A 25,279-nucleotide genomic window follows, 5' to 3' on the forward strand; every position below is an offset into this window, starting at 1 on the left:
TGTCCCCTTGTGTGTTATGAAGGTTTTTATGCATGTAAACGGTCTGCAAAGTCACAAACCCTCAAAGTACACCCTGTAGCGAGTAAAACTCTAACACAGAAAAGACGTGTCTATGCTGCCCCAGAACGCCTCGTTGGAGATTTCTCTTTTTCCATTGTTTTCTTCCTGGAACCAAGTGACGTAACCAAATGGACCAATCCGCGGAGCTCCTCACACACACACACTCAGCCAGCCTTATTTTTCTCAGCTGCAGCTCCACGGATTTCTCAGCCTGGACTCAGCCTGAGACAGCGGGACACGGCGAGGCCCGGCCCGGGCCCGGTCCGAGCACACACACAGACCCACAGCCAGGCTGCGGGTGTGTGTGTGTGTGTGTGCTCCGGCCGAGCTCGGGCCGCGCCTCGCCGTGTCCCGCCGTCCCGCAGACCCCACGCCGCAACCAGGAAACAACACCAGCAAGCCAGCTCACACTGTCCGCTCCAGCAGCGAGCCCCGCAACGTCCCGCCAACACGGCACCCAGACCCCACGCAGCATTCTCATCTGTTTGTCATTGCTGGTGTCATTTTCTGGTTGCTAACAAACGCCATTGTAACACATAATCATTGATGTTCCGCTGTAACGGTGGTGGACTCATCAGAACAGAGTGGGCGAGCTGACCAATCAGAGCACACTGGGCTCACAGGGAGGGGGGGGACAGGAGCTCCAACAAGCCGTTTAGGACAGAGAGTGAATACACATATTATACAGAGATGCTGTATGAGAAACCAATGTGAGTTTGGAAAATTGCACAATATACATCTATCCTAGTAGATCTCAACAATGGAATTATGATCAGTAGAAATGGCCATGACATGGGACCTTTAACAGATGATAATGTTCACATAAATGTTGCCTGTTTGTTTTTCTTTGGTATCTTAGATGTCGGATCTTTACACCAGCACAAAAATACATTACTTTGTGACACAAACATTTGCATAAGGTAACTTCAACAAACAATGTTCGTTATGCTGGATTAACAATCTCAAGCATTTTTTGAGGCTTTGAAAGTGATTTTTATTATATGATTACACTAGTATGAATCCAGTTGGCACCTGGAAGAGAATACATATGCAGCCAAAGTATTATATTATATGTAACAAAAAATAAGCAAAAACAATGGTTCAATTTGTTATGGTAACAGTTTTCCTTCTCCTCCTCCAGCCTTGTTATTTTAGCTAATGCTATATAATCATATTCTAATTCATTTTGACTGCACACAATTTTCTTTCCTGGATGTCATCCATCAGTGTTAACTACCCTGGAGTTAAAAGAGCCATGAAACATAGGTTAAACTGAAAGCCAACCCTCCTGTTTTCTGCATTCTAATCACACACACCTCTGTGACATTTCCTCATTACAGATGACCTTTCTTTCAAACTCCGGGCTTTGTCTACTGTGTGATATAATTTCCTGCTTCACACACATGGTTGGCACAGCCTGACAAGACGAACATACTAATCCTCAAAATATGGTCAAAACCCCTCCTCCAAACCTGATCCTGTCTCTGCCAATAGAATTTACCGACATTAATCAGCCTTGTTGAGGATGTCAGGCCGGCTGTCAATGTGAAGAATGAACAGCGGGGAAAAGAGTGTGTTCAGCAGTATTGGGCTAAATGACAAAGAGTTTGATGAGGCGTTGTCTTTTTTTGTCCCTGCCATGTTCATCAATGAGTAGGGGAGGTGGGGGGAGGTGGGGGGCGGTGTAAGTCTCACTGCATCAGCCTGAATGAGTTGTCAGGGTCAATCAGCCTTGCAAATGGAAAAGGAAGGACACAAGACAAAAGGACTGGAAGGGCTAACCAGCTGGAAATGATGGAGAGGGGGAATTTCGTAGTACATGGAGTTAGAGAGGGCGACTTGACAAACAGGAAGTTGAAAACGCAGGCCATAGAAATAGCATCTTTCATCAGTTTTAACACTGCAGTTGATTTTTCTCATTACAGTTTTTAATCAGCATAATGTGTTTTTATTACGAAACTAGCGAGTGTGGAGGATTTGTGTTAAATGCCTCCCACGTCACATTAAGTTAAAGGATGAAAATTACATCAAGTTCAATATTTTGCGCTGTGTCATGGTTAGCAGCACAGAGAGGGAAAGTGTATTGTTAAGTCCTGTGCTGGTTATTATCCTTTTACAACCAGCTAAGATCTCTTTTACCCTTCCCCCTCCCTCCTCCCTGACTCTGTGACTCAGTAGAGGAAGTGGGAAGCCATGGTTACAGCAGCGTTGTCACGTCAGTGTGCCCCGCAGGCATCTCTCTATTCTCTGTCTTTGTGACATCCTCCCATCCTCCTAGGTGACGCTCAGTGCCGGTATCCTGTCCGGAATATTGAGTGAAGGCTTGTGTGTTTATCCATAATCTGCTGTGGTGAACCAGGCAATAACAAACATGAAGGAGAGGGGGCACTGATGGGGTCAGTGTTTTAAGGGATGGGCAGTGAAGACGTCTGGCAAAAGGAGAGGCAGGAGGGTAATTGAAAAGATGCCTGCAGGACAACTGGCCTCTTTAGAGTAAAGTACAGCCACAACAAGCAGACTGACATTCAAAAGCACACAGCCATTTGTTCTGTTATTCAGGGCACTGCATTCAGGTTCAAAATGTAGAGCAATATTAAATGTGCATCTTATTTGGCCTCCTTTAAAAAGCTTTCTTACATCAGTTATTTATAATTTAATTAATAAGAGAATTTTAAAGCTGCAATAACTCGTATATTTCATCTCTGCCATGCAATTTAGCATCTTTCCGCTCATAGAATTGGTTTTCTGATTAATCTGATCATTCTTGTTTTCAGTTGAAGCAGTAATCTGTGCTGAGTTTTAATAAAAGCAGCTAAAGAATTTAAATAATTTACCCAATGGAGTTGTTGTAGCTCTGAAACAAAGTTGAAAGAGAATGAATTTTGGAGAGCAATATGACACCAAGTGAATGCTAATGTTGTTCTGTGTATGCTGGCTGGATTATTACCGTGGATAATGTATGCTAACATGTGAGCTACTTGATAAAATAATATGTCAATTTTTTCAACAGGAAAATAGTCTATAGTCCATACTAATGAACCGGTTTGAATTCTTCTGCTTACTTCCACCAAAAACTGCCTTGAGGGAGTTGTGTTCAAATGTCAACTTTGATACAATTTTGCTGGTGAAAGGTCAAGGTCACTGTGACCTCACATTAAAGATATTTGGCCATAACTAAATAAATAATACCTTAATTAAGACAATTTGACACCTATGTCTAATAGAATAGTATGACAAAATGATGATATTTTAGACAGACAGGGTAACGAATGCAACTTGCGGAGGCATTCAACCGTGAGGGGTTATTTTTTAGTTTAAATATGCTTTTGCAATGTCAAACTATATCGTATATTCTCTATAATAAATGAGGAAAAAGAGTACACAGTTATGCACTGGTGAAAAAGCACCTTTCTTTTAGACATTCATTGAGCCTTCAGTCGCTAATGCAAATAACCTTTTCAATCAATCGCTGATGCACCCAGAGAGAGAAGACTGTTTATCTGCAACACTTAACAGATCGATGACCAATGAGAGATATTTGCGGGTAAAATAAGAAGGTGTAATTAGTAGTTGCAGTAGTGGGAAAAGAAAGTGGAGAGAGCTTGGGGAAGGAAGCCACTCTGCAGGCAGACTGAGGCAAGAAAAGCCTTTCATGGCATTTCTAAAGCTGTGCTCAGCCTCAAAAGGTGCAAAGGTGGAAGAAGTCCTCAGGAAAAGGTATCATTTGGGAGCTGAGTGAGAGTGTGTGTGAACTGCAGGCTGCTTACCCCCCCCCCCCCTCCTCCGAATGCATCAGCACTATAAATCTACAAAAATGTGTTGCAGCTTGAAAGGGGGAGTCGCACTTTCATATGGTCTTTGAGATTCATGAGCAAACAAGACAACAGAAGCTCAGGGATATTTTCTCCCAGTCTCTGAGAACCTTACATACAAATATATCAGGATTTGCATCCTATAAGCATACATCCTTTTGATTCAGGGAAGCGGGGCCTTTGTTGTGTTGTTCGGCACGTCAAAGCCACCGGGCTTGTTCGTTTCGACGCTTTGATGAGAGACATCATGTAGTGAGTGCAAACAGATGATTACAATTCTGCGCCACGACATACAGTATGTCACAGAGGAGAATCTTGAGCTGTTTTCGCACTGAGAATTTTATCATGATTAGATTTTGATTGCTCATTTGCTAAATGAGCCGGAACTGCCGTAAATTCTAATGTGTTCGCACTCGTATCTGCTGAAATTGTGCGTTCCTGGCAGTAATTTATGTGTTTCATCGAGTCAGTTGCGATGAGTAAGCAAAAGCGTTTCCTCCGGGACCTGTTTGCAATCGGCCCCATGCTCTCAATCACTTTCATCTCCATCCTACCATTGCATTGTTCATTTTTTGGTTTCAGCAGCGGAGAGTTCAGATTTTAAACTGCAACACAGACAGCATTCTAATGTGCCGTAACAGAAAAGTGTACTTTAGTGGTACAGTCTTTTAACCACAGAAAGCTTTATTTGTCTCTATCTTCTTCGCTCTTTTATTCGTTGAACAAGTTCAGTTGTTAGCTGTCAAAGGTCGGCTGTTTGAATTGATTCTGTCTGCCTCAGAAAACCTTGCTTTTTACCCAACTGGACGTACAACTACCCATGTCTTGGCACCAGCTCAGGTCCGAAAGTAGTGTATTACTGCCTGGAGACTCTTTGTGCTGTGTGTTAAGACAGGGATCAGATTGTGCCAGAGTTTCACTATTGATGTACACTGCACAAATAAAGGGCTCTATTCCGCATGTTAAGACTAACATTATATAATCCCCAAGTCTCGTACAAATGCACTCAAAAATATGCTTAATACAGTAATTGAAATATTTCCTCTGAGGGTTTTTTCCTCACTTACCTGATTGCTGCTGATCGCTTCACATTTGTGTGTGAGTGTGTTACGTTGAGTAAGTGAAATTGTACAAAACCCTGATTTGCGTGGTGCCACTTTGAGTTCAAAATAATGAGATTTACATACTGTTTGCACATGTAAGGTAAATGTAAGCAGAATTATTTTTGAGTAGTGCATTTCCGTGCCTGAATGCCTTGTGTTTCCCATCAGTCATTCTGTTAATGGCGCTCGTGTCAGTACAGCCAGCTGTGAAGGAACGCCATTATTCGACTATGGAAATGAAGTGTTTGAGCTCCGACGCAGTGGAATGATTTCTCTTTCCAACCATGTGAAACATAACTTGAACACCTTTCTTTCTTCATTTATTTCAGGTGTACCAGTACATGCATGAAACCATCACAGTGAATGGCTGCCCAGAGTACCAGGCGCGGGCCACAGCTAAGGTAAGAGCTGCTTTGGAGATCTCTACATCAACATCTACTGTATGATTCATAATAAAAACATAAAATATGACTGTAACTAATGGGTGGTGAATTATCTGTTAATCACATCGCCCAGTGATATCATTCTCATCTTTTCTTCTGGCCAGAGCAGAATGAAATCAGCAAAGTATATCAACTTTGCTAATGGCCATCATTAAGAGTGTGTGTGTAATTAGGCAAGAACACATGAGAGTGCCAATGTTGTTGGAAAGGCGGAGTATCACAGCGCTAAAGCTTTGCCTAAGGTTGTTTTTGATGATATACCACACACAGAAACATTTACCACATAGTACTAGAGTTAAGCTTTAGTTTGTTTGCAGGGATGTCATGCTTTACTGTGTATTCAAAACATTAAAATGCCAAGTTCTGCCAATGTGAGTTCAAAATTAGCATGCCAAATCTGGAAATTGGATTTACAAAAACTGTTCTTGTTCAGATTATCCAAACCAGGATAACCACATTTCATGTTGTCAGAGCACTGCCCATTTGTGTCATTTGTGTCATTTGTTTTTTATGAAGCGGAGCGGCCAAGATGTTTTGAATCCAGGAATGCCCTTATCGTATCTCATAGCATATTATCTGGCTTAACCTAATATAACAGGGAGGAGGCAGCTTCTTCCATACTTAAGAGGTTCAGAAAGTCCTCCAGCCATCTGTTTAAATTGAAGCAGTTGGGCTTTCTGACTTTCCAGTTCATTAGGACGAGGCGTTTAGTTGAGAGGCATACTAGGGCTACGAGTTTTATTGCCAATTTAGATTTGATGCCATTGGGCGGAGATCCCAGCAAGCATGAAGCTGGACTTCAGCATATATCTGTATTCAGGAACTCAGCGAGTGTGTCTCCAGCTAGTTCTGCTAAAGTAGCAGCTCCGAAAAAAGACAGGCTTGAACCCAGAAACCGAGTCACAAAAAGGCAGGGAAGATGAAGCTTTATGTTTACTAAAAATCATCAAAGCGAGGGTCAGGATCAGGCAGGCAGAATAACACGGGAGATTAACTACGCAGATGCACAATAGACAGTAAAAACAAAGTCACACACTCTCTATCAAACTTAAATTGATTATTTTATTCAGGCTGCACTCTCCCATCAAAAGGGAGACGTATTACAGGATGTGCTTGGAATTCAACTTCTTGAACATTTCTCTTTCGATATGAATCAACTAGGATTTCAAGCTCTTCATCCTTCTTTCAACTGTCTTCAGTGACGAGAAGTCTTTGATTTGAGCTGTGAATATTTCCTTAATTCCAGAAAATATTGACCCTGATTGATCTGATTATCAGATCTTTATTCTGCATTAGGCACAGTTTCTTTGGTAGAAACATTGACGTCACTTGAAATCCTGTTAAACAACCTGGATAAAAAAGCACTAAACTAATACAATGATAGGAACTCACTTTATCAAACTAATCGCCTCATTATTTTGTTGGTAGTTAACGTTTTTAGTGTACAGTCTAATCTGTCTAAATTCACTTGGCATGTAGTGATATCACAATTCACAATTCACACTCATCAATTTAAATGACAAGATGTTCATAATTGAATAGGCTCGTTGTTTTCTCATGTATTTCCTTCTTCCGCTCAACTATTTAATATTTCAGGCGTACAGGTTTTTCATTGTCTGCTGCTTAGAAAACATTACAGCCGTGTCACAGGGGAAGGACAAAATCAGAACAGAGACATTTCCTGTTGCTGTGTGAATGGAATAAGCAACATCTGGTACACAAAAGAGACACTTGAGCAGCACTTGTCATCTGCACCTTGCCTGAGAGAGACACAGGCCTTTTAAGAGAGGAAACAAAGCGGCATGGCTTTTCTGATTTCACGTGGACGCTGTTGAGGATGAGATGTGGAGAGCAGAATAGATGAAAGCGCCTCTCCGTCCTTCAGTTGTTCAACGTCCAGCTGTGTCCACTCCTCTTCACCACATCACAGTACTGAGTGAGTGGGAGGGTGGAGGATATGATGAGGGCTTTATTTTCTTTTGTTGCCTACTCCAACTCTCTGCCTCAAGTATGATCATGCAAGGTATGGTAACTCACAATCAACACCTGGTTTGAGTTTCAGTGTATTGGGGATCACACTTTGATTTTCTCGAGAACTTTTCAAACTTTAATCAGAATGTGAGATGCTTCAGGAGAGCCTCTACAGGTGAAAACTGTTTTTTATGCACGGGTCCTTTTTAACAGTTTGGGCTCTACTCTGCTTCCATACATGTCTTCTTTCAGACAAGTGGGAAAAAAACATCCATGAGCAAATATGTGTTTGTTTATTTGTGTCTTGAGATTTGTACTTAATTTACCAAAAGTGAGCATTATAATGCCTCATTTTGCAAATTACATTTCATAAAACTAGCAATAGAAAAATGTTTCGCCTCTATGTAAGTCAATTTATCTGGAATTGTTTGATAGGTATATCTGTACGTCAGTTCACTTTTTCCCCATTTTCATATTTTGCTAAGTGTTTGGAATTTTGCAATACATACTGTGTCTTTAAAGGCAGTTTTCTTCAAAATATATTTTGTTCTCATACTCCAGAAATGTAGTAGCTCTTACATACACGTTCCAGTTTTATTCCTCTTACTATACTCTGAAGGTTTTTACATTTATTATTTATAGCCTGATTTATATCTTGGCAACATGGCAAAAAATATATATATTTATGACTGTTCACAGTATTTAATGATTTATAGAGTGATATAAGGAGAAAATTCCCTCTGTGAAAACACTTGAAAAAAAGAAACATTGAACTTGGCTTTTTTCTTTTCTGTTACTGTAAGCAAATCTTATTAAATAAGATAATGCCCCATTTGCGTAGCCTACATGAAAAAATCCGAAATCTTGTAATACAAAAGATTATTGTCTTGATGTAAGAAATCAAGAAGTAACCTCTTTTTAAATGTGTCAAGTTATATCTCTCACAGGCTCCGCCCTCTACTGGACTCTATGGGTACTACCTTATCATGCAAGCATTCACCTACTGAGATTTCTATAGACGTAGCCGGCCCCGGGGCGGGCCTACCTGAATGCGTGCGCATCTCACTTCCCTATAAAAGGAGGCCTCGCCTCCTGACCACCATCCTTTACTCTTCAGCGAGCGGAGGTGATAGCCTAGCACTGAGTCCGAGACGTATTATTTGAGAGAAAGGAAGAAAGTAAACGAGTATTTTTTGAAATCATGCCCTGGATTAAATAGCGGGCGTCGATCCCCACCACCTCTGCTTCGAGTGTGCCAGGATATGGCCGAGGCGGTGCAATTCACGTTCACCATTCCTTCCAGGTCCGGCGTCCATGGAAGTCCACCGCCCAGGGCTGTACTCTCCCTGGATGATGATCATGGCGGCGGGTGTGTGGGCTACTCGCTCATTGCTAGAGATGCCCCCGCCTCACAAGGTCAGAGCGATTATTGGGCCGCAAGGCCGAATAAGTAGCTTGGTCCACGGGCCTTGCCCCAGGCCTCGGTGGCTTCACATGATATAGGGGCGACCCTACTTCATCACAGGCCGCCGCCGCTGCCTGCCGTGTGATGTCCCTGGGATATCACGCCGCATGGCACTTTCCAAAGAGGACCGTGTTGATCTCCTGGGAGCCCCCGTGTTTACGGAAGGGCTCTTTGGATCGATCTCCTTGCTCACGGGATAAGGAGTAATCGCAGCGTGGCTGCTTCTTGCCCATCCCCAGAGGAAGAAACACTGTCATACACTCCCCGCCTCTGCTGTAAACCCCAGTATAGGGAGCCAGCAGGTGGGTATGTGCACGTGAGTGGGATAAACCGAGTGCTGTCAAAGCACTGTGCGGGTTCAAGAGACGCTATTGCCGGCGTGCTGTTGTCAGAAAACACACCTTGCCTGGTATAATAGCTCCGATTAATGCATTTCACCGTTGAATGGGAAATACAGCGTTAATACGTGGGCGCGCGGCCCTCGTAAGAGTGGCCGCGGTGCGTTCAGGAACCTCCGCAGGAGAACGGTGGTTTACGTTTGTAAACTCTAGTTCTGGAGTGGTGTGTGTGTGTGTGTGTGGGGGGGGGGAAATGCATTCAGTTCTATGTTTGATTCTGTCACTAACTCTGCTTCTGTGAACACCTCAATCCGTGACTCTGAACAATGTGGTCTGGAAAACCCTTTCAGTTTTACTCCTTTTACTGTAAATGTTGTTCATGAAGCATTATCTAAGTTAGATCCTAAGAAACCGGCTGGCCCGGACGACGTAGAACCTTTCTTTTTAAAGATAGCTGCAGATTTTATTGCTCCACCTCTCACTACTCTTTTTAACCTCTCCCTCAGCACGAACACAATTCCAAAAGTATGGAAGTCAGCGTATGTCTTGCCTTTGCTAAAAGGAGGGGAGGCAACTGTTTTAAATAACTATAGGCCAATCTCGAAATTGTCAGTTCTGGCTAAGGTTCTTGAACGCCTAGTGAGTGAACAGGTAAAGGAGTTTTTATGTAACAATGACATCCTGTCTAAACATCAGTCAGGTTTCAGAAAGCAACATAGCACCATCACTGCCACAATGAAAGTGGCTTATTAGATAATAAGCAGAGTTGTGCAGCTCTATTTATTGACCTTTCCAAAGCGTTTGACACCGTCGATCATCGCATCTTAAAGCAGAGGCTACTCAGTATTGGCTTATCCAGCCATGCAGTGGGGTGGTTTGTGAACTACCTCTCTGAAAGGTCCCAATGTGTTCATTTTGATGGGCTGTCTTCTGAGTGGTTGAACATTGCTAATGGTGTTCCTCAAGGTTCTGTTTTAGGTCCACTTTTATTCTCCATCTACATCAATAGTTTAGGTGAAAATGTGGATGAAGCTACTTTGCATTTTTATGCGGATGACACCGTGATGTACTGTGCAGGTCCCTCCATTAAGGAGGCGGTTGTTAAATTACAGGCTGTTTTTAACATTATTCAGACTCAGCTCTCTGAACTAAAGCTTCTTTTAAATGTTGAGAAAACCAAGGTAATGCTCTTTTCTAAAGCTAAAAAGACTCCAGAGACTGCTTTGGATATTGTGACTATGCAAGGACAAGTACTCCAAGTGGTTAGCTGTTATAAATACCTTGGTATCTGGCTTGATGATTGTCTTACTTTTAAACTTCAGGTCACTAATCTGCTTAAAAAGCTGAGGGTTAGACTAGGTTTCTTTTTCAGAAACAAGTCCTGTTTCTCTTTTGAAGCCAGGAAAAGGCTAGTCACTGTGACCTTTTTACCTGTGCTAGACTATGGTGATTTGTTCTATATGAATGCACCTGCCCATTGCCTGGAAAGGTTAGATGCCGCCTATCACAGTGCTCTGAGATTTGTTACTAACTGTAAAGCACTTACTCATCACTGTACCCTGTATGCCAAGGCAGGTCTGCCTTCACTTACTGTTCGGAGGCTCAGTCATTGGTACATACTCATATATAAAGCCATGCTGGGTAAACTACCAACTTACATCTGCTCACTGATATCACAGAGAGTCGCAAGAAGCTATTGCCTAAGATCCCAGGATGTGTTTTTATTACATGTGCCAAGTGCTAGGACAGTTTTAGGTACTAAAGCTTTTATGTGCGCTGCTCCTCTAGCTTGGAACACTATGCAAAAAATATTGAAACTGAGCATTTTGATTCCCTTGCATCGTTTTAAAGCACGGCTGGATGAAATGTTATTGGATACCTGTAAATGTAAATAGGTTGCTAATGTATACCCCTGTAATTATGTTGTGATGTCCTTTTGTTTTCTGTTTGTTTTTATGTGTAACCAATGTACCGCAGGTCTCCCTTGAAAAAGAGATCGTTGATCTCAATGGGATTTTTTAACCTGGTTAAATAAAGGCTACACACAGTAAACACGGTTGCATTTATCCCAGAGTAAGAGTCATCTCTCTCCACAATTCCACTTTTCCCCATAATGTCCGTTTCAAAGAGAGGGCATTGTGACGGCGCGCGCGGCCCCCCTCCCCTGAGGGCGGGCCGTGGTGCGTTCAAAGACCTCAGTAGAGAGAAGAGTCACCGCTGCAGACGAGAGAGCGCAGCGCGACGGTGAGACGAAGGGAGAGGTGCCGGCACGGAGATCCCGTGCCCGCGGTGCCCTCCACCTCTTCGGCCCACCCCGTGGAACCGGCGTGTCGGCACTCACAGGGACGGGCTGCCCAGCCCCGGCAGGCTCCGCAGAGGTTGATCTGTATCCAAATCTAGGTGTCTTTTGTTTTCACAAATGCTACACTTACACACAATGTTAACCGTACAAATTCCCCATTCGCTGCCCCAGCTGTAGCTCCTGTAAAGGAGGTGACTAGTGGGCATGCGCAGATGAGAGGGATGAACCGCAGGGAGTGCTATCTAAAGGAAAGCGCTATGCGGTTACAGGAACATTATGGCCGGCGTATTGCTGTCAGAGAACACACTACGCCTAGAGCAAAGACTCCAGTTAATGCAGTTTACCGTAGTGGTAAAGGCTGCATTATGGCGGAGCCCGCACTCACACAAGAGCGCGTGGCGGTGCGTTCAGGGACCTTAGTAAAAACACACTACGCCTATAAAAACTCTGATTAATGCTGTTTACCGTCGTGGTGAGAACAGCATTATGGTGGAGCGCGCGCACACACAAGAGCGTGAGGCGGTGCGTTCAGGTACCTCAGTAAATAATCGGCCCTTTCTGTGTCGACCCTCCATGGGCAAATCTTCCATTCATGGGGAGTTTTGCGGCGGAACGGGTCACCAGAGAGTATCACAGCTTCATAGCTGCGGCCCCACAGCTGAGGGCTTGTCCATAAACACAATGTTATGGGGAATGGAAACTCAGCTGTGTACTAATAGGGTGGATGGACAGGTCGCTGAAACGGGGCTATTCACTCCAGTTTTGCAGCGTCCCACCTCCTTTTATGGGCATGCGAGAGGTAAATCTGTCCTCCCAGGAGGAGATGAGTTTCCTCTCATAAGAGATTCGGGCTCTGGTGCAGAAGCAGGCTGTGTCTGTTGTGCACCCTCAGCACAGAGAAAAGGGTCTTTATTTCATGTACTTCCTGGTTTTCAGGAAGACAGGGGAATTCAGACCTATTCTAGATCTCCGCGGCCTGAATCGCCACATTTCCTGCAGGAAATTCCGCATGGTAACTACAGTTACTGGGCTTGTGCAGCCAGGCGATTGGTTCACCACCATCGACCTGAAAGACGCGTACTTTCATGTAGAAATTGCTCCAGAGCACAGAAAGTATCTGCGTTTTGCCTTCCAGGGGATAGCCTACGAGTACAACAGGCTGCCTTTCGGCTATTCCCTATCCCCACGCACATTCAGCAAATGTGTGGCCACAGCGCCTCAACCGCTGCGCGCCCACGGCATGAGAGTTTTATTTTACCTAGACGACCTCATAGTCATGGCTGGGTCCCGGGAACAGGCAATGTTTTGCACAGCACAGTTGATCACACACCTAACCAAATTAGGCTTCGCGATCAATTGGAAAAAGAGCACCCCCATACCTCACCAACAGGCATTGTATTTGGGAGTGGTGCTCGATGCAGACGCGCTACGCGCCACCCTGTCAGAGAGCAGACGTGCGTCCCTTCTCCGGGCGGTGCACAGGGGGCGACAGTGACAGCTTTAACTGTCATGCAGACTCTGGGTCTCATGGCGGCTGCTCACATTGTGGTCCCGCTGGGGTTACTACATATGCGCCGCCTGCAGAGGTGGTTCTCCAGCCTGCGTTTGGATCCCAAGAGGCACAAACGGCGGCTGGTGACCATCCCCCCCTCAGTGGAGGGCAACCTCCGGTTTTGGGGGTCCCCGGATCACCTCCGGAGGGGGTCTCCACTGGGACGGGTGACCTCCTACATCACAGTGTTCACGGACATCCAGAACAGGATGGGGAGGGACCTGCCTGAAGAGGGCTATAGGTGGGCGCTGGGCTCTACGGAGTCTCGACACAGCAACCTCCTAGAGCTACGGGCAGTAGTGTTAGTCCTCCGGCATTTCATGCCCCTAATTCAAGGGAGACATGTATTGGTCAGGAGCAACAACAGCACCACAGTGGCTTATATCAACAGGCAGGGCGGAGTCCGCTCCGCCCCCTTGTTGGCCACAGCGGAGAGGCTGTGGTTATGGGCTTCAGAGGTGGTGTTATCTCTGAGAGCCCTCCATATCCCGGGACTGGAGAACAGGGGGGCCGACCTCATGGCGAGGGGCGGCCCCCTGCCAGGCGAATGGACGCTTCACCCGGAGGTGGTGAAACAGATCTGGGCCCAGTTCGGGAGAGCGGAAGTGGACCTGTTCGCCAGCCGGCACAACAGCCACTGTGCCCTGTGGTTCTCCATGGCCCTGAGCGACGACCCGCCTTTGGGGGTGGACGCGTTTGCACACGAGCCATGGCCAAGGAAGCTGCTATACGCCTTTCCACCGCTGCGTCTCATTCTCCCTCTCCTGGGGAGAGTGAGGCGAGAACGTCTGGCAGTCATTCTGGTGGCACCGGATTGCGTCGGGGCTCCGTGGTACTCAGAGATGACACAGATGAAGGTGGGCCAGCCCTGGGCGATCCCCCAGTTCTGGGGGGCGATGTCTCAAGAGGCAGGTGCAATCGGGGCGTTACCCACTCTGGGCCGTCCTCTTCAGGCTTGGCTCCTGAGAGGGACAGGCTGAGACAGGGTGGATTGTCTGACAGCGTTATTCAGTCTATCCAGGCAGCTAGAGCAGAATCCACCACAGCCTGTTACAGGCCAAAGTGGCTGAGATTCCAGCATTGGTGTGAGTCGCGGGGAATAGAGCCCCTATCTTGTGAGTTGGGCTCTATTTTATCCTTCTTACAGTTACTGGTGGACAGAGGGCTTGCTCATTCCACAGTGAAAGTGTATGCAGCAGCCATCTCGTCCTGTCATGAGGGATTCAACGGCAGGTCAGCCTTCTCTCATCCACTGATGTTGCGGTTTTTACAGGGGGTCAGGAGGCTGCGCCCGGTGGTGCACGCCTCCGCCCCACAGTGGGACCTGCCGCTGGTGCTCGAGGCTCTGGTCACGGAGCCTTTTGAGCCTCTTGAGCTCTCCTCCCTGAAAGCACTGTCGTGGAAGACAGCGTGGCTACTTGCCTTAACGTCAGCCAAAAGAGTGTCCGAGTTAACCGCTCTGTCGGTGCACCCGAGCTGTTTACTGATTCGGGGTGACCAGAGTGGGGCGACACTCAGACCGAACCCCTCCTTTGTGCCCAAGAGCCTAAGGAGTGCGTTCAGGTCGAGGGCTATTCAGTTGGGGGGTTTTAGTCTTCCACCCCATGGTGGGGCTAGGGAAGCTAAATTACACCTCCTCTGCCCGGTGCGCGCGTTAGCATATTATGTAGAGCACACAGCTACCCTGAGACGCACTGAACAGCTGTTTGTGTGCTTCGGGGGCGGGGTGACTGGAAAAGCTCTGTCCAAGAAACGCCTGGCAGGCTGGCTTTGCGAAGCCATTGCACACGCCTACAAGCAGGCAGGGAGAGCCTGTCCCATGGGGGTCCGTGCGCACTCCACACGAGCTATGGCTGCATCAACAGCCTTATTCAGCGGTGTGAGTGTGGAGGATATATGCACGGCGGCGTCTTGGTCAACACCAGGCCCCTTCATAAAGTTTTATCTCTTGGATATGTCTGGCTCTTTCTCAACGTCTGTGCTTGCTGTGGCAACACAGGACTGGTGAGGAGGGGGGGGGCTGTGGGTCAGTGGGCATCTGACCCCCTCCCCGGGCGTAAATGCGCTTACATTTCTCCGGACCCCTGGTGGGTCGCGGGGTGATGTAATGCGCTCTGGGCCCTTACAGGGCTGAAGGGCTCCCCTCGCCTGCCTGGGGGCAGGAGGGGGAGAGCCCTCCATACTATAGTCCCTACACACTCTGCACAGGGTCAGTGGCGGAGTGGGGGGACATAGGGGGCACTTGCGTTCTCCCCGTGCTCTTTAGGGACTCAGGAGGGAGAGTGCATAGTGAACCCATACAGGGCTGCGGACTTTCCCTGTCTGCCTATGGGCAGATGCACGGGAGTCCTCAGCACTATTTTTGAGCACACTTTTTTGCGAGACTTCTCCACGGTTACAACCGAGGGAGAGGTGAGTGAGGCGCAGTGGCTGCTAAAGCCGGTCAGGGACAGTGAGGTGGAACGGTGTGCTGGACGACAGTGCGTGCATACATCGGGGCTCCGCCCACTGTACCCATAGAGTCCAGTAGAGGGCGGAGCCTGTGAGAGATATAACGCCGGGTTACGTATTGTAACCCTTGTTATATTAACACAGGCGGAGCCCTCTACCTTGGGGGCACTGTTTGTCCTATACTGCTCGCTGAAGAGTGGTGTAGGATGGTGGTCAGGAGGCGAGGCCTCCTTTTATAGGGAAGTGAGATGCGCACGCATTCAGGTAGGCCCGCCCCGGGGCCGGCTACGTCTATAGAAATCTCAGTAGGTGAATGCTTGCATGATAAGGTAGTACCCATAGAGTCCAGTAGAGGGCTCCGCCTGTGTTAATATAACAAGGGTTACAATACGTAACCCGGCGTTATTTCACCCTACAAAGACAATATGGTAGAGAGAAAACACAACAACTTTCTGTCTGGTTTTTTTCTGAGCCGGAAGCAATCATGAAGTCAGGATTTAAGCGGCTTTAAAACTCCCTCCTACTTTCCTCTTCTTTGCCCCAAACTCTGAGTTCCTGCTCTTAAATCTGTATTAAAATGTCATATCAACCAGGCATTAAAACACACAGCTAATGAGCTGAGCTGGCTTAGCTGTGCAGACACTCAAGAGCACTTGAAATGTGTTTGACTTTCTTGTGAGAGAGAGTTATTGATTAGGAAGGCTAGAGTGCCAATTGCAGTCAATCAATATCAAACATATAGTCTGAAATGATAAAAAGATGGTAGCAATGGTACTGAAACAACAAAGTGTCTCTGCAATAATGATGAAATGTGTGAAATATGCTGACACTTCTGCTCCTCTGTCTGGAGTTTAGTTAGAGACGATACATCTCCAGAAAGTTTAGATTTTTGTTTCACCTGAACAACTCGGTTCTCTTTGATTGCTTGATTAATTTAATCTATTTGGCCTCTATTTCCTGGCTCAATGATCTTATTACTGATCTTAATGCAGACTACTGTCTTGCGGACTATCGGGGCTGTATGGGCTTCAGAGAAAACGATGAGAGCCGATGATCAAGTGTCTTTACAGCGTTGGCAAGAACGTCTCGCCTAGCAAGCCTTTCATTTGAAATGCTGTCTGAGTTTGAGAGGCGCCGGCCGTCTGCGAGATTGTTTTTTTCACTCGCAGAAACCCAGATAAATCGGTGAAGGTCGATGTGCGAAGTGGCGGTATTCATGTTGAGGAGCTTCCTTTTAGCTTCACAATGCGACAGAGGGAGGAGCAGAGGAAGAGAAGAAGAAGAAGGACAGAGAGAATGGAGGGAGAGAGGAAGTTTGTGGAGTACAACAAGCAGATTAAAACTGGAAGCAGGAGAGGAGAAATAAATGGGCAAAACAGTTGGAGCACAAATGAATGTGGATTTGAATATGGAAGAAGTGGAAGTGCTGCCTGAAGGCAACGTCAAAGACCTTAAAGATACTTGCCTGCTGCTGGGAAATTTGGATACACATCTGCCAAAGATTCTGACTCCCTTTCACTTTTTTTATCCTCCTTTTTTTGATCTACCTCACAAATCATAGATGATGCCGACTTGACAGCTAGGCCCCTGTGGCAATGCATCTGGATCAGTGGGCAGGGGGCGTCTTCTTCTCTGTTCGTCTGCCATTAGCTTTCCCAGACTCGGTTAACAAGCTCCTGGCTGCTTTGCTCAGAGCAAACAAGGAGCATGGAGCTCAGGGTTCAAAGAATCCCCTCAGCCGGCGAGCGACACACACCAGCTGGTGGGGAGACAGAGGGAGAAAGTCGTCTGGCAGCTCCTCCATTGTGAACTTGGATGTGTTAATCCGTGCGCTTAGAAAGCCAGAAAACTTCTCATGCGGAGACTAAACCCCCAGCCCTGAATCAATCCTAATGCTTTGTTATAGCCTTCCTCAGTGAATTGAGAAGGTGCAGCAGAGGTTCACAAACCCACCTTCACCATCAATTTCTGGTAGTTTTGAATAGGTGTCCTCCTTAGCACGCATTCTGAGTGTAATAAAGACACCATTAGGATGTTCATTGTCTTTTTTCTTTACTTCCCAACAAGCTCTACTAATGAAATTACAGATTACACTATATAATGTCTCCAAATAAATATATAAGTACAGGTATTTTTCTTGGTTTTTGGATAATTGGCAGTAACAACAAGTCCCATCTTGCTTCTCTTCCTTCAGGCAACAGTCGCAGCCTTCGCAGCCAGTGAAGGTCATTCCCACCCGCGGGTGGTGGAGCTACCGAAGACGGAGGAAGGGCTGGGCTTCAACGTGATGGGTGGCAAAGAGCAGAACTCACCCATCTACATCTCCAGGATCATCCCCGGAGGAGTGGCTGAGAGGCACGGCGGGCTAAAGCGAGGGGATCAGCTCCTCTCCGTCAATGGAGTGGTAGGTGAACGCTCTGATGGGAAGAGAGGCTCAATGTATTGATTTGAGGGAGAGTGCGTTCCTGTTCTTTTTTATAATTTACAGAAGTTTGGACACACCACAAAAACCACAAGGTTTTTATTTATTTTGATTAGTTTCTACATACTCATGAAGCTGACTGAGAGAAGCCAAGAGTGTGCAAAGCTGTCATCAAGGCAAAAGGGGGCTACTTTGAAGAATATAAAATAAAAATCATATTCTGGATTTTTTAACACTTTTTTGTTTACTAGATAATTCCATATGTGTTCTTTCATAGTTTTGATGTCTTCAGTATTAATCTACAAAGTAGAAACAAATTAAAATAAACACAAAACATTGAATGAGAAAGTGTGTCCAAACTTTTGACTGGTAATGTAAGCTAGCTGCCGAAAAGATACATCCTAAACTAAAATACTTTTTTGAAACTTCTCGCAAAATGTTGCAATGATTCATTTCCAGTCCTATATGCAGGTTAAGAGTCAGGAGAGCTTTTGAGATCAAAGTGCTTCCAATGTTGAGCAAAAACCTGCTAGAAAAACTTGAATAAAACAGCTTGTACTGTAAGCTTGAGTTTGCAAGGAGGTAACAAGTGAGGAAATGTTTTGTCAGATTACTATTTCCAAGACTATATTGAAATTGGCTGCCTCTCAAATCCCCCCTTCTATAAACCCCCTGTAGAGTGTGGAGGGCGAGCACCACGAGAAAGCGGTGGAGTTGCTGAAGGCGGCCAAGGACAGTGTGAAGCTGGTGGTCCGCTACACCCCCAAAGTGCTGGAGGAGATGGAGGCCCGCTTTGAGAAGCTCCGTACAGCCCGGCGACGCCAGCAGCAGCAGATCCTCATGCAGCAGCAGCAGCAACAGAACGTGGCCTCGCAGCAGAACCACATGTCGTAGGTGAGGCGCTTCATTGCTTTAAGGGTGAGGGGAGGGGGGGGGGAGACACCAGAAACACAAGGTAAGGACAAGGACTATGGGAAGTAATAGCCTGACACATGTTTTAAAAGGTAGGGACATATTCTGTAAAATGTTGAGAATTAGATGACATGCCAGGGAGGGAATGCTAATTATGAAGCTAAAGTCAACAGGTGGTTAGCTTAGCCTAGCATAAAGACTGGAAGCAGAGGAAACGGGATAGCTCTGTTCAAATAGAAAGGTGGGTTTTGCCATGAAATAGTTACAGCAAGGAAATCCCTTTAAATCCATTCAAAAACAAAAGTGTGCTCAGTGAGATTTTGAGTTTGTTGCTAGTCTTGTGGCGAGTCTTGTGGCTGTTTCAGTTTCAAGGTGCCCCAGACTTTTCCTGTCGGAAAGTCCTACAGGCAGACACATTAGCATATATAAATATAATTCAATATTCAAGGCTTTTATTGTAATTTGTACATAGCTACAGTGTAGTTATGACGATGAAAATCTTAGGTCACAGGCTCCTCCAACAGTGCAACACAATCACACAGAGAAAATAGTGCAAGTAAGTAAAATAAAATAGAATATAGTAGAAATAGTGCAGAATAGAATATATATATAATATATCTCCCCTGAAATCATACTTTTTATAACCCATTGTTTTAGATTTATTTACTTCATTCCTCAAAAAATGTACCTTACACTTTTTTCACGAGTGTTGTGGAAAGTCTCAGAAGTAATACATTTTTCCAGGCCTGGTGCGAGGCCCAAAACCGCAGTGGTATATTTTGCAAACTCAGCAGCTGGCATGCTTTGTGCTAACTTTACTGCCTCTGCTGTGTTTTGCCAGTGTTTCTGTTGTAAAGGCTGTAAATGATTCAAGCTTGAACCGATTACATCTGTGGCTCATGCTCTGCAGGTACACGGATAAGTAGATACGGCCTGCAATGCTGCTTCTACAGCCTGATGGAGGCATACCTCTTCTTGAAACAACATTTTTACAGTCCAAATTTAGAACAATGCTTTGAACTGCCAGTCAAAGTGAAGTCTCGTTGTGTGAAAATAGCACAACTAAAAAGCAAGGAGAGACTTTTAACACACCAATCACACCATTAAGCCAAATCAAATCATGCTACCCCTAATTCTGCCCAGGCTTCTCGAATTATACGTTTCCCTGATGTATTTGAGGCGGGCATGTGTCCAAGAACTCTGTGTTACAGTCCGTTTGATGCCAAATCCCCCTAAGCATATCTCTTGTCTTGCACTTGGCACGGCACAGCTTGGGAAGGTATTTGGGAGCTTGTAACTGTGTGTTATGTTGGAGGTACAGGCAGGGAACCGAGCAGGGATCATGTTTTTATCAACGGCGGCAATGCTGACCGCAGAGATTTGCTTTGGCGGCCAAGAGGCTGCTGACCAAGTGACACGCACAAGCGAACAAGAATGCAACATAAGCCGCCGGTTCGCCTGGTATTCATCTGTCTTTGTCACTGTGTCTCTGAGTGTGGCTTTGTGTCCACCACACACAGAGAGAGATGATAAGACCCTAGAAAATGTATCACCCAATTTTAATTTAGAGCCTGTGTAGAGTGTATAACAAGGTTTCAAGGTTTCAAGGTTTTTTATTTGTCATACGAACCTAGCTACAGTGTAGTTATGACGATGAAAATCTTAGGTCACAGGCTCACTCCAACAGTGCAACACAATAAAACAGATAAACAGACAAATATAGTGCAAGTAAATAGTAAATACAAAAAGAAAAATAGTTTTAAAAAAAGTGAAATAGTGAAATTAGTGCAATACTCGTACTCCTATAAGTTATAGTATTGTGATTCACATGGATGTCTTTCAGCAATTTATTGCAAGCCACCAGCATACCCTCCCTATAATTGCAGCAAAACAACGCACTCACAAGGTCTCTCTTGCATAAATGCTCCGTGTGGCTGTGTAACACAATGAACAGACTCACTAAATGCCCCAGTGGGCAACATTGTGTCTCCCCTCTAACATAGGAAGAAACACAGCAGGCCTGACACACACACCTCAAAAAACCTCTCTTCTAATCACCAGATTTTTCATGAAAACTTATCAAACCTTGGCATAAAAGATCTTCACTTTACACTCGTTTAAAATATATTTACATCCCATAAATAAAGCTAATCAATAACAGAAAAGAGGAAGTAAAGCTACAGGCACAAGCACACATACAGATGATTAAATACATGGAATTCAATACTTCATATTGAAAAAGACAAGGTTCCCTCACAAAGGAAAGAGTTGAATTGTACCTGGAAAAATGTTCTCCCATAAAAAACATATTGGAGTGTACATCAGATGTACCCTAAAAATAAATGTCTGTCACCTCCTGTCATCTCTATACTCTGTCTTTGAATTAAGGGAAAATACAGTTGTTATGTTTAAAGCAAGGGAGTTGTAGGAAGGGAAGCTTTGAAGCTGGTTTGACAATCAACCAATAATTAAAAGCTAAAATGATGTCTTCTCCTAAAGTCCTTAGGCAGTACAGAATTAACTTAATAACCCTTAAGTCTCAAGAGCTCTCAGCTTGTTTCTCTTTTGGACTGATCTGCAGGTTGTTCCAGAAGAAGAAGTGAAGGAGAGCGTAAAAGGTGGCCTTCAAAGACCATCTGTTTGCGTTGAGGATCCCAAAGGAATCTCTCCGTCGTGGAGGAAACCAACACGTAGAAGAGTCTTTGACTTCCTCCTCCCTTCCAGTGTACCACCGGTTACTGAGCAAAAAACAAAGAGAGCCCTTTGTCCTGAAATTGGTGCTTTGAAAAACAAGTATGAGGGAGGCTAGCACTGAAAGTTAACTTTGTACTCCCTTTTATAAGTTGTTCTCCCTGGTGGTGAGTCTTACTGAAACTCCCTTTTCTTGTGTTTGTTGTTTTGTTTACAGTCATCCACTTTTGATTGCTTACCGACATCCATTACACCGTGGCACCTTTTGCCATTTTGCAATAGATATTATTTGTACAGTGGTGTTTCTATTGATTCTTCAACTGGTGCTCGTGTCTCTGTTTGAATGACCATCGGTTTCTTTCTTTGTGTCAAACTTGTCCTGTTTTGGATAAACGTGAACTCTTTTTTACCTTCTATATTGTAGCAGGAACGATTTTCTATCTTGTAGGTTTAGCAATAACACACATTATTCTGTTTTTACATTTCACCACTAAATTCACAATCGGATACACGCATATATACAGAGTTTATGGGATAGGCGCACATGTAAGTCGTTGTAAAGCCAACTGGGTCTTATGAACTGTAAGGCAGCTTCTGTGTCCAAATATATCCTCTGTGCCATTTAAAGAGATTATTGATTTACAGGTGGCATGAATAATTAATGTGCAATAACTGCGATTATTAACAGACTTTGTAAGCTACACCCAACTCAGATTCATCTATAAAATATATGAGGTTCAAATCAATCCTTAGAAATGTTAACCGTGTCCTGTTCCCGACAGAAAAACAGAATGTCACCCGTTTTCATTTGTGGGAATTAAATCAAAATAATTGTTCAGACCTGTCTATTTTATAGTTTATGAGATCAGAGATGTATTGCTCCTTTTAAATATTATAATATCACAGATTTAACATAAAGGTTTATTGTTCCTTTTAAACATTATGTATTTTTTCTGAGACGTGCAGAATATTATTTAAAGTCTATTCCTTGTATATCAGCTCAACATTAGCACATGTAGATCTGCTCCATGCGTTTCTGTTCTGACAATAATTTTTGAGAAGACAGAGTAGAATGTTTCCCTTTCTGTGTTCCTCCGTATCTGTAAGGTAAATCTGTTTTCAAAACTAGAATTCAATTTGTAGTCTGCCACGTTTGTGTTTGCTTTCTCCATGTGGGTGCTTTTGTGTATTTGTTTGCACTCCTTTGTTGTTTCTTACACGTCTTGTTTTTGATGTTTTTTTCTTAATGTTCTGTAGGTGGCCGATTTCTTTGTTTGTTCAACCATGCAGACTCTAACCAATGTTTCTTCCTCTATTAACCTTAAACAAAATCTAAAACTCATAACTTCCTGTATTCCAGATGATATTCCCCATGCTGTATGATGAGAACAGTGGATGAAAAAGCTGCCATGAATTTGCATTTGTTGAACATTTAGCTGATTGTTATTGAGAGAAAGTGACTATTTTCATCTTTAATATTTTCTATAATTTATCTAATTGCACAATTCCAGCAGAGCAAAACCATTCTACATGCATAATATCTGCCACATTGATATATCCTATACAACCTGTCAACACTAAGGTCACCTAATGCCAACGTTATTGTAATAGGTTACCTCTGGGTTCAGGTTTTATAGGACATTCACTCACTATTAACATCTTAATACAACAGACTCCTTTTTCTATCTTAGATCACTGGTACTCTTTCTTAATTGACTTACATTTTTGAAGCTGATGGTCCTGTACTGTACGTAAAGATAAAAAAAAGACAACCAACTGTTAATATGCAATTGTTATACATACTATATTTGTATAAATAAATCTATGTGCTTGTGTACAGTGAATTCTTCGTCGAGCCTTTATTCATGTCACGTAGGTAGGTACGTTTGAGAAACCGGCTCGAGATACACTTTTTGTTATATTCCATGGAATGCTCTTAACATCCCGATAGCAATGAATATCTTAAGTGCTTTGACAAAAAATCCATAAAAAAATGTCATCTGTGGAAGCCGTAATACTGTAAAAAGCACGACCAATCATTTTAGCTGTTCCGGCTAAAATAACTGGATGGCCTACCTGCCTGTCAGCCTTCCATCTGTGCACAAACTTATCTCGTGCCCTCATTGGTCATGTGCGCGTTCGTGTGTGTTGGAGGAGGGGCTCTGTGAGGAAGTAGCAGATTTCTTCCGGCTGTGTATTTTCAAATTCTAGCGATCTCGAGCTGGTTTCTCCAAAATTACCTACCCCACCTTTAAGTTAGATAAAATGCGATAAACCTTTATTAATCCCTGTAGGGAAATACAGGTGTCGTAGCAGCAAGTAAGAGTGAAACCTGGGATAGTACAGATAAGAGTTCACGTAGGGATAATACGAATTTTTAAAAAAGTAGTATGAACAAAAATACCAACATAAGATACGGGGAATCACTGAGTAATTTACATAAATACATATAAGTGAGGATAATTATGAATAAAATATGTGCATGTCTATGTGCAGGTGCAATTGCAATTACATACAGTAGTATTTAGTTACTTTGATTTTGCATTAAACTGCTTAAAATTACTACTGTTAATATTCGGCATACTTGCTTGCAATTTTAGTTTCATGTTCTAATAGCATAATAGTCGTCAAATTTGGAAAAAAGACTGCAATCTTCCCATAAAACCTCACTCTCCTGTCTTTAATTGCCAGACATCTGAACTCCAAGCCCCATATTTTTGGCATAAATGTAGAAGCATGAAGCATTATTAAGTTACTAATTTGTCAAAATAATTGTTGGGGTGTTTATTTGGGGTGTTTATTTGTGGTGAGTGACCACAACCAAATGCTTGTCTGTGATTGCTTTCTAGTGATCTAAGTGCCGCTGCTATACTGTAGGTGAAGTGGTTAAACTTGGGGCTCTGACATGTCCCTCTGAAGACTCCTCCAGGTTTGTAGCCCTGGAACAGAAAGTCAATGGCCTTTTGTTAGCTCACTACAAAGAGTAGACAGTGAAACTAATAAAGAGACTCTTGTAAATGGGAGGTATTGAAGTCAAACAGTGACAGTAGAAGCACAAAGAAGAGCTGTTTCTTCCCTGGCAAAGTGTCGGTACACAGTGTTATGTGCAATAAAATCACTATTAGAGCTTTTCTCAAGCAAACAATTCTACAGCAAGTGACCAAAGCCTGAAGTGACACAAATAAAGACTTAAATGCAGGTGACAAATCCCTCACTAGAGACCATGGCTGTTAATCTGCAGTAAAGAGGCTGAATGTAACACCTTCTCAGGATCACATTACCACAACTTCAATTCTTATTTCTTATCATAAGGAAAGGTTCTGTTCAGAGATACTGGAGTTAAACCACAAATGATAAGACATATTCATATCATCGGCTGCATCTGTGCAGTAAGTATGACTTTCAAAGATATAAATGGTGTGAACATAGTTTTGACCCGCCTTCTTGATCTTCTTTGTAATGCTTAAAATACACTTGCATGCTCGGAAATATCGCAGAGAAATTGTGTGTTGTTAACACTTCCAACTTTTCCAAGGCACTAACAGCCAGCCATTCTTCTCAGACTACACTTTAATAATTTCTTCTTGGCTCTTGACATGACAACACTATTTAAACTCCTCAAAAGGTTGGAAACAAAATATCTACATGGTTAAAATATGGACAAATGCAGGAATTTATTGCCCATAAGTATTCCTTGAGAAAGAAAATGTGGATTTTTTTTCTTTTAAGGCTAATCAATCTAGGAAAATAAAATATG

General features: G+C 44.0%; 1 protein-coding gene across 2 annotated transcripts in view; it reads left to right on the forward strand.

Moving 5' to 3' along the window:
- lin7a (lin-7 homolog A (C. elegans)) overlaps positions 1 to 23,356 on the forward strand; it is a 38,768-nt gene extending 15,412 nt beyond the window's left edge. The window contains exons 3-6 of one of the 2 annotated variants that reach the window (XM_034133520.1): positions 5,305 to 5,376; positions 17,692 to 17,901; positions 18,598 to 18,813; positions 21,413 to 23,356. In XM_034133520.1, coding sequence (XP_033989411.1) covers positions 5,305 to 5,376; positions 17,692 to 17,901; positions 18,598 to 18,813 — 498 coding nt within the window. In that variant the 3' untranslated portion in view covers positions 21,413 to 23,356. The remainder of the gene's footprint in view (positions 1 to 5,304; positions 5,377 to 17,691; positions 17,902 to 18,597; positions 18,814 to 21,412) is intronic. The other variant, XM_034133519.1, reaches the window with a different exon arrangement.
- The last annotated feature ends 1,923 nt before the right edge of the window (positions 23,357 to 25,279 follow it).

This window comes from Trematomus bernacchii, unplaced genomic scaffold (assembly GCF_902827165.1).
Source record: "Trematomus bernacchii unplaced genomic scaffold, fTreBer1.1, whole genome shotgun sequence".
Classification (NCBI taxonomy): Eukaryota; Metazoa; Chordata; class Actinopteri; order Perciformes; family Nototheniidae; genus Trematomus; species Trematomus bernacchii.